At 45.2% G+C, this 10362-nt stretch overlaps 1 protein-coding gene across 1 annotated transcript in view; it reads right to left on the bottom strand.

Annotated features, from left to right (window-relative positions):
• ACAA2 (acetyl-CoA acyltransferase 2) overlaps positions 1–10356 on the bottom strand; it is a 17792-nt gene extending 7436 nt beyond the window's left edge. The window contains exons 1-5 of the mRNA XM_005424198.3: positions 10321–10356; positions 5789–5955; positions 4098–4226; positions 2252–2368; positions 749–896 (exon numbers count right to left, since the gene is read on the bottom strand). Of these exons, the coding sequence (XP_005424255.1) occupies positions 749–896; positions 2252–2368; positions 4098–4226; positions 5789–5955; positions 10321–10336 (577 nt within the window). The 5' untranslated portion in view covers positions 10337–10356. The remainder of the gene's footprint in view (positions 1–748; positions 897–2251; positions 2369–4097; positions 4227–5788; positions 5956–10320) is intronic.
• Between the last annotated feature and the right edge of the window lie 6 nt (positions 10357–10362).

The following is a 10362-nucleotide window of genomic DNA, read 5'->3' on the forward strand; positions in this document are numbered from 1 at the left end:
CCAGGGGGGCTCCAGCCCTGGCAGCATCTCCGTGGCCTCCTCTGCACTGGCTGCAGCAGCTCCAGCTCCTTTTTACATTGTAGGTTCAGAGCTGAATGCCTCTGAATTATAGTTTTGGGCATGTAAACCACCCAGAGAACAGTTTAAAACACAGCTCCTAAACAAATATCCCCTCTTCAGATTCCATGTGCTCTGACTGTTCAATCATTCAAGAACAACCTTCAATATGCAAAAGAAAGCAGAGGGATTTAGGTGAATTACAGCACATGCTGGCACACAAGGATGTGGGTCACTTTGGAAAACTGTTCTGCCGTGCAGTGGAAAGAAAGGAGTGCAGTCAGGCATGCCTGGGACAATGCTGCATCCCACCAGAGGGGCACCAACAAATGACATTCATCAACATGAATCCTGCTCAGGCAGGAGCTCACCCGTGACTGGCCAGTGGTGTTTGCTACCTCAAAAGCTAAGGAATGTCCCTGAGGAAGGCACAGGAAGGCAGTGGAAAGGGGCTCCCACTAAACCTTCTGAGGGGTGCAACCCCTCACTCAGCACACTGTCAAAGTCAACCCCCCTAAGAGTGCGTTATTTGTGCCATGGGGCCAACAAAATCACAAATTACAGCATGCAAACAGAAGGACAAGAGCACCAAGGGCCAGAGAAACCCTTAGAACGCTTCAAACCAATGCTAAAAACTGACTAGACTTGAAACTGGTGTCACATAAACGCTTCCCCTGCCCGATTCACTCACCAGCCTTGCACCTCTGCTGGGTTTTGAGCGCGTACCGGTCGCAGTCCTCCCGGGAGATGCTGTACTTTGCAGCCAGGTTCTCAGCTGTCACTGCCATAGGGATTTTAACATGTGTATCTGTCAGGGCTTCCCACAACGTGTCTTCCAGCTGCGTGGAACATCAGAAGAAGGAAATCAGAAAGCACGGCAACACTGTATTTATTACTGACAGCTTCTAACTGTTCAGCAGTCTCTTAGAAACTAATGGCTCTTTGTAAAGTTAATTCAGATTACCTACAGATAATTTACTAATTTATTACAATGAACACAGTGAAAAACAGTGTGCAAGCTCTTGTGTGCTACACTAATTAATCTCCATTACACTCTAGTGCAATTCTTTCCACTCACAGTGGCCTCAAGAGGCTTGGGAAAAGCTTTAAAAATAGATTTTTAGTATTTCAGCATATTTCGCTTCTGTGTTAATTATTTATTTGAGTCCTGTGAGCAAACTTCCTGGTTGCCAGGAAGGAAATGGGAGGCACTGTGAGAAGGCACAACAGCCTACTGATTCTTTAGCTCTTTCTCTACTGTCAGGTAAAATCTCCTTGCTAGAGTCAAAGGTTTCTGTGGGTATAACATCTCAGGGGAGAAGATACCCAAGTTTACCTTCACTCAAGCTGATAAAGGTAAGTCCAGTCAGTTCAGATGGGTTTTGTTATCTCTGTCAGCAGTAAAGTTCTGCATGATACAGCATTCATTCACCTGTCATTGTGTAATTCAGTTATCTTTATGGTAAGAACACAGTTGCACCTACTTGGTGTATCAGCAACTTTGTGAAGGTGCAGTCTGTAGGACCTGTGCCACAAGAACAGAATCAAGGACATCATATTCACCATCTTCACAATGGAAATACGGTGTGGGAAAAAAACCCAAAGGGCTGAAACACTGAAATATCCTAATTCTGCATTTTGATGTCAGTTATGACCCACTGAGTAAGTGGTGACACATTATCAATTTATCCTGCTGCACATTTCCCACAGTATTCACTCAGGACTTATCTTCAGAAGAAAATGTAAAGATAACTTATTTGTCAATGGATTTACCTTCAAGGTTCCACTTTGAAATTGAGAGATGCTCACAGCTTGGAGGTATACATGCTCTTTACCAGTCTCTCTACCTACTGCCAGCATTACTAGCCTTGCCTAAACTGTGTGTGCCTCTACTTTGCAGACATTTTGTACATAGTACTTACACAGAATGTAGCAAGTGACCTAAATTTTGTGTCCAAGAGTTTATTGGTATGTTTAACAGAGAACAGGAACTCAAAAATGGTTTTGAAAAAGCTGGAAAACTGGCACACTTCACCAAATGGTCTGAACCTACTGTTTTGATACTGTCTGAATACTAGATAAATGCTTTAAACTGCAAAGTCTGGATCTAATCTCCAATAATTTAATTTTCAAGGATTTGGTGCCTACAATCCTGATACTAAGCAATGCTTTGCTCACAAAACAAAGGAAGTACCTTGAGCTCTGCTCCTAATCTGGTTCCAAACCGAACCTTCCGAACCGCGTAAGGAGCCTGGCTCATGCTCTCAGCTCCGCCACACAGAACAACTTCTGACTCATTCAGGCAGATTTCCTGTCAACACAGTAAAACAGAACACATCCAGGATTTAGCTGGCTGCTTGAGGAAGAAAATAAGAACTGTTTTAAAAGAAGAGGTTGTCACCTACAAAGCAACGAACTTAGAATGAGTGCAAGCTTAGCCATGTGTGTACATGGATGAAGGGTTTACCCTTCTGTTAATGGTGGAGTCTGTCTCCTTCATGCCACATCCCTTTTTCTTCCCTTCAGCAAAGAATGATTGCATCCATGAGGGAAGAAGAGAATATGGGTGTGCACACATGACAGAGCAGAGGAACAAAGACACCAGGCACCTGCATGCTGGTGTGGTTTGGTTCACAAATGGTTGTGCTTGTGGTTTTCAGCTCCCACTCTTCTCAAAAGGAACACAAATTACACTTCAAAGCCTGAAATAAGATCTTACAATTCAAAAAAGGGACATAATTTTAGAAGACAATAGCTAGGTAGCTGCCAAAGTAAGTACCCAAAACACACTAATTCATCAATGGCAAAACACACAAAATCTAAAAGCCCCAATTCTTAAATGCACCATCAAAGCATTCAAAAATAGTGCTTCCTTAAAATGCTTTACTGAGTTGGACTTTGAGGTTTTTTATGAACTAGAATGAAAGAAAATTAAATTACCCCAGAGCAGTTGTGGCTGCCCCATCCCTGGAAGTGCCCAAGGCCAGGTTGGACATGGCTTGGAGCAACCTGGGGTAGTAGAAGGTGTGCCTGCCCATGCTAGGGAGGTGGAACTGGGTGTCCTTTGATGTGCCTTCCAAACCAAACAGTTCCATGATTCTGTGATCTTGACATGCATTTGAGATTCCTAGTTAATACCTTGTGTGCAGCAATAAGTGCTGAGATGCTCTCTACTGTTACTAAAAACTTTGTGAGCACCTAAGCAGCACAGGCTGCATTGATGAAATGCCATCTTTGAAAAGGACTTCACCACCATACTTCCAGTAAAAGTGGTCACATTCTGCACCAGATTTTTTTTTCAGTGTGGACAAACATGTGTCTGGCCTCTGTAAAAAGCACTAGGAAAAACAGTCGGGTGGATGTTATTGCAAACATGTAACCTTATATCTACATTTTCATATTTTTCTTCTAGAGTATCAGACCTAAAATAATTCTTTAGCCAAGGAAAACCAAAAAAAATCCCACACAATAAACAATCTGCTTGTTCAAGTATTCATAAAAGCAATGTATGAGCAAATGAAATAAAAATCCCTGTGCTCTGACTCAATGGTTTTGGCCAACTCCTCAAAGAGAAGCTGATTCTCCTCTATTTTAAAAGTGACACCATAAACCACTTAACCCATGAGAGGTTTGGATCTTTGAACAAAAGCATACTTAAAAAGCTCAAGTTGCTGCCTTCACAGCTAGCCAGGTGAGAATATAAACAATGATCAAGAGATGAAAGACTCCTGGAGTCCAGTAATTCCAGTCCATACAAACGGGATTGTGAGATGCAACTATAGCACAGCTGAGCTCCATTTCACAGCTAACACCTGTTGCATTCCTCATATTAAACTAAAAATTACTACAATACTTGGATTTTAAGAACCAACCTCACAATGTGGCACTGTGGTGGCTGAACTCCTGCAAAAAACTGTGTTGGACAATAGAAAACTCTATCAAAAACCTATGTGAAGACTCATCCCAAACACAAAGGACATGTTTCTACACACTAAAGGCCTGACAAAAGCTACAGCTGACACAGAAATACAGCTTTGTACCTGACAGCCATTGGCAATGGACTGGAAGCCAGAGCCACAGAGCCTGTTGACAGTGAGGGCTGGGACAGACATGGGAACTCCCACTCGCAAACCAACGTGTCTTGCAATGTAGATGGCATCTGAGGAGCTCTGCAGGCAGAACAGGAAAGAGGTTTTGTCACACTCCCGTTGGTTTGGAAAGCAAAATAAAGCCTTGATGCAAAGTCAGAATGGTGTAATTGCATCCCAAAAAGAAGATGGTGCATGTTCAGCAGAAATCTTACCGCACACCAGAAGCACTCTGATTCAGCTCAAGAAGACACTTTCCTGCAGGATCTGAAAGTGTCACTGTCTTAATATGCATTTTAAAGAAAGTGTGTTAAGTCAGCAACTTTATGGTTTTTCCCTTATCCTTTATTTTCAAAACAGCACCCCCACAGCAGGCTGACACAAGGGCAGATCCTGCCGGGTGAGCTGCAGTTATTTTACGGTGAATTAATATTGCTCAGACTAACAAGGAAGACCTCCCAAAACCAGAAAGAACACCTATGCTCTCGGGGATACATGCCCTAAGCTAAAACGTATCATAAAGACAAAGTTCTGTGCACAGTGCTACAATACTATTGCAAGTTCAGAAAAAAAAAATTAATCAAGACACTTCTGCTGAAAGAGTTTGAAGTAGTCACACATTCACAGTTTATTAAGTTTAATCAAACAATATAAATAAACCAGAATTTTAAAAAAATCTACTGGGATGGGGAAGTATGATGCAAAGGAAAAGACATGAACTTTCAAAATAAAAAGAAACTTTATCAGGAGATGGCTATTTTTTATGCACTACAAGAGATCTGAGTGCAGCAATGCTTTCATAGGCCACAAACAGCTCTTACAAAATTGAAAAGCTGAATAAAAGAAGCTTAGATAGCAGCCGTAGGAGATAGAATAATTTAAAGCCACTCTTGGCTGAAAATCTAAAGAAGGAATGCTACCAGTTTCTTTGCTTATTGTCCAAGTTCTCAGCTACTTGCTTCTTCTGCATCCTTGAAACATGCAGTGCAAAATAAAAGTCCCCACCCTTAATAGTAATGGTGAAATCAGAATACAAAGAAAAAAAAAAAGCTAGAATGTTCTTTGCTGTCTTGCCTAAAACAAAGATCCTCATTTGTATGTATGGGTAACTGCAGTTCTGCAATGCATAAAACAGCATCCTCTTTGGAAAAGATATGATTGTCCAAATGTCTCTGCCAATAAAAGCATAAATCCTTCCCGCTCAAAGAAAACTCACGTTCACTCAACAAAAAATCTATAGAAAACACAGGAGAAATTGACTCAAGTCACTTACAGGCTTTACATAGAAAGGGATGTATGCAACTCTGAAAAAAAACTAATCACTGAGTCACACAGCTTGAGCCATTAAGACAAGGGAAACATACCTGGGATTAGCAACTAACCAGTTAATTGACACACACTTTTAGGAGGTCAGCTCGTCCTCGTTTAAATTACCTCTGGCACTAAAAAAAGAAAGCAAAGCCTTGCTCCCAAATCACACAGGACACATCCCTCAAGCACAAGCAAGAAACACTAGCCTGCAAACCGCTACTGACCCTTTTCGCTTCCACCCCTTTGGCTGCCAGCCCGAGGCAGCCGCCTACAGGGCCACACCGAGGGTGCCTGAAACAGCCCCCGAGCAGGAGATTTTGCAGGCCACCAACCTGCATGACGTTGCCCACGACGACGCTGTCAATGATCTCGGGGGGCACCTTGCCCGCGGCCAGCGCGGCTCGAGCGGCATGTTCCGTCAGGTCGGTGGCCGAGAAGTCCTTCAGCAGCCCGCCGTAAGTCCCGAAGGGAGTGCGCTTGGCTGCCACGATGAACACACCTGCAGCGGGGGCAGAAATGACCCACGGTGAACACACCCCTAAATGGGGGCAGAAATTATCCACAGGCACAGCACCTCGCATCCAGGGGAGCGCCAAGCCAGCCTCCAGCGGGTGCATGTTGCTACAGGACACAAAATAAAACCATGCAGACACTGGAATCTCCAGGGTAAAAGAAGGGCAGTTTAATTTCTGACTTCAACATTTATAGATTTTTTAAAAGTGACAGTGGATTGAAGGATGACAGTGCTACCTCTCCAATGACAATGGACAAACCAACGGTCCATCAAATTTCTCCTCCTCCAGAAAAGAATGCGAAACTATAAGTATTTTAAAAAAAAAAAGGTGTGAGAAAATTTGTTGCAAGAATGTAAACATCGGAAGGCTCAGAAGAACTTAAAAGAACGGGGCGACAGGTGACACCCCAAATTCACATGAAACTTTTTAAGAACAGGTAACACGAACACAGGAAGCTTGAGATAAATAATAAATGGTGCTTTAGACAAGGAAGGCATGAAGAATTAACAGCCAGAAAGAAAAGCTGGGAAGATTCTGGAAATACAGTGAGGTTTGACAACAAAGTATGGTTGGATACAAACGTGGAGTCAGAGTAGGCTGCCATATGCATCAAAAATTAGTGCTAATGCACTTAAAACATGCCAGTAACATCAAGGAAATCCTGTAGTAGACACCTGTGAAAAAATCAGATAAGGAACAGTGCTTTTAGCAGAGGCCATTCCCTCATCCTAGAAAAATCAGCAGATTTTTGGGTTATATGCAGAAACAGTTTCCACAAAAAAAAGAAAAAGAAAAAAAAAAAAAAGCTCAACCCCCCCCACACACTTTTTATATGCATTTCAACTTTGAGGACTTTAGCTTAAGAAGAAAAACTTTCCCTAATCAAAAAATTCACGCTCCTGCCACCAAAAATATATATGCCACCTAAACTGCTTTAGCATGAATCTTCTGGTTCCTGAGAAGAAAATCCAGTTTTTACTAGGCAGGAGACCATGTGCAAGCACTTGTGTACAAATGCACGGACCAGGAGCAGTTGATACAAATTCCGGCTCAGGGGAAGCCACCTCTGAACCAAAGCAAACATCTCCTGGCTGCCTGTCACACTGGCTCCCTGCTCCCACGTGCAGAAAAACAAGTGGGAGGCAGGCTGTGAACTTTCCCCCAGTTGAACCGTGTGGCTCACGTCCCCTGTTTCCACAGCTCCCATCAAACACCCAGCTATTTTAGGGAACGCCACAGGGACACATACAGATGTAAGAGCGCAGACAAATGAAAATGCCTGCTCATTAAGCTGCTTGTGAGCACTGATTTCAGGTCATCTGATCCGTGTTACTTGGCTGTTTTGTCAGAGAGAGGGTGCTCCTCCATGCCGCATGTATTTGCACCCCAGGCTGCATGACTGCTACAAAAGGACATTCCAAACTGGTCAAGGTCAAGGCTCCCCACTGACAAGGGCCTGAACAAAGTGTAGAGATCTAAAATGTTCAGGGAGGAGGCTCAGACTCATATCACTGAATGGGTTGGGTTGGAAGGGACTTCAAGGATCATCCTGTCCTACTCCCTGCCATGGGCAGGGACACCTTCCACTGTCCCAGGCTATTCCAAGCCCCATCCAGCCTGGCCTTGGACACCTCCAGGAATCCAGAGGCAGCCACAACTTCTCTGGGCACCCTGTGCCAGAGGCTCACGTCATGGCAAAGCATTTCTTCCCAATACCCAATATAAATCTTCCCTCCATAGCATATCTTTCCTGCAGCAAAACAGGCCTTGATACTCACATTCTTCACCACTCCTCCCTGTCCACTGATTCCCTGCCTCCTCCAAATTGTGCCAGCCCTAACTGACCACAAAGCCTTGCTGCACACCAGCCTGGGGACCCGACCAAGCTAAAAGAACTCCTTCTCCTCCCTCTTGGCCAGGTTGTCAGTCACCCACATTATTTGTTCAGTCACATCCACCGTGGCATTGCCTCACGTGCAGTCCAGGGGCGAGGATAGAACTTTGCCCTTAAACATTCCTTCCACATCAACATCACCTCTCTCTCTTTCACTGCTGCCCACTTCCCAACAGCACCACGGGGCCAATAAACCAGGGCAGGTCACACAACAGAGGCAGCTGAACACCAACTCAGCAGAAAATGAGGGCCTCATTTTCACTTGGATCAGTCCTGTGCCCGAATTCACCTTCTGGCTGCTCAATAAAACAATAACTCAAGAGAGAAGATTGGGCGAAACCAGCATGAGGAGAAGATGGAGCAGCAGCACAGTCTGTGTTATGTTGAATTAAGCTTGAGACAGACACTCCCTTAGGGTACATAACTCCAGAGCCTGCCAAATTTTGCTTGACTGGAGAGGCACCTACAAATGCTACCCCCTCCCCAGAACTTCAGGAGAGGCAGCAGGGAGTGGCTGAAGTCCTGACTGAAAAAGGACTCTTTGACCTTTGACAACTCTTCCTAAATTCCCATTAATTAGCTTCGTCCTACATTATCAGAGAAAGATTCCAGAGCCTCTGCAATTTTCCAAGGTGATGAACATTGCATGAGAGCAGAATAGTACCAAATGCATAGAGATCTGACAACTTTTGGGGAAAGAAAGCCAAGATCACTCTGAATCCTTACCAAACACTACATTTGAGACATCTTTTTAACCAGTTTTGTTAACCACTTGCTGCCAAACAGGGAGCTGAAACACTACTTAATCCTCCAACATATCTCAAGTGCACTTAGTATGAAAATAATTCTTCATCAGATCCTATTCTGAAAGCCTAGAAAACAACCAATAACATAAAAAAGGAAGTTGAGAAGCAAGAACAGTATATGAAAGTGTTGTGGATTGAGATAAGAGAAAATCCTGCAGCGGGCACAGAAAACTAAAATCAAACTATTATGGGCAAGGTGCCCTCTGTGCTATCCAGCTCAGCAAAACCATCAGAATTAACACAATGCTGACTACACAGGCCTTAGCACTGCAGTCTCACACCATGACTGACATGTATGTTATTATTTAAGTTCAGTCTGTCAAGTAGCAAAGAGCTGTCAAATAGATAAAAAGCCCTATTGCAATAAATTCCAAGAACAGGTCTTAAAAGGTGTATTTACCTCATTTTTAAGAGTCACAGAATTTAAACAATGCAGAGCATAAATCAATTCTTTGCACCAAACACTTCCAGGAGCTGTGGCAACTTAAGGAGTTTATCCTGCACTATCAGGGCTAACACAGGCAGGGCCTGGATGTGACAAACTCCCTGTCACTGACAGTTGAGGTGTCACTTAGTCACTGCACATGAACAGACAATCACAGAATTACAGAATCATCTGAGTTGTAAAAGACCTCTAAGACCATGGAGTCCAACCATTCCCCAGCACTCCCAAGGCCACATCCACAGGGCTTTTAAATCCCTCCAGGGCTGGGGACTCCACCACTGCCGCGGGCAGCTGTGCCAGGGCTAGACAGCCCTTTCCACGGAAAAATTGCTCCTGACACACAAGTCAAATTCCCAGTTACATGACACACATGCACCCCTTGCTATGTGTTTGTCTGCAGCACAGCTGAGTCGAGCACGCAGGGAGCCAAACAGTGAATTACTGCAGAAAACAGTGCTGAACACAGAGGCTGTGACTGACACTGTCCGATCCTCTCCTCACCTTCTTCACCCCCTCCCCACCCTGGGCTCCCCATTCCCACCCTCTGACCTTTATTCCTAGCCCCTGACCACATTCCCACTCTCTGAACCCCATTCCCACCCTCTGAACTCCATTCCCACCTCCGACCTCATTTCCACTCTCTGAACTCCATTCTCATCTTCGGACCGCATTCTCACTCTCGGAACCCCCTCCCCACCCGTGCCCCCTATTCCCATCCTCTGGACCCCATTCTCACCTCACCTCTGACTCCACTCCCACCCTCTGCACCTCATTCCCACTCTCTGAACCCTATACCTACTCCCTGACCACATTCCCACCCTGTGCTCCCCATTCCCACCCCGACTACATACCCACTCTCTGAACCCCACTCCCACCCTCTGAGCCCTCTCCCCACTCTACGGCGATCATTCCCACCCTCTGCATCTCATTCCCAACCTCTGACCCGACGCAGCCTGGTGTTTTTGGGAAGTTCCTAATTACTTCCAGCTGTCTGGCCGAGCAGGCACGGACGGGACGGCGGTGAGAGAGATCCCCCGGAGGCATGGGAATGGCTCTCGGAAGCTCTACTTTGTAATTCCTGCCGGCCCCACCACCTGTCTCGCTTTGGGGGCCCCTACAGCGTTCAAGCAGTGACCGCCCGCCCCCAGGGTCCGCCCGGAGCCCCTCAGGGAGCCCAGGATCCGCGGGGGGACGGGATCCTCACCCCTCAGCAGCGCCATGGCCACACCGCGCCCGCCCGAGTGCC

This window comes from Geospiza fortis, unplaced genomic scaffold, assembly GCF_000277835.1.
Source record: "Geospiza fortis unplaced genomic scaffold, GeoFor_1.0 scaffold488, whole genome shotgun sequence".
Classification (NCBI taxonomy): domain Eukaryota; kingdom Metazoa; phylum Chordata; class Aves; order Passeriformes; family Thraupidae; genus Geospiza; species Geospiza fortis.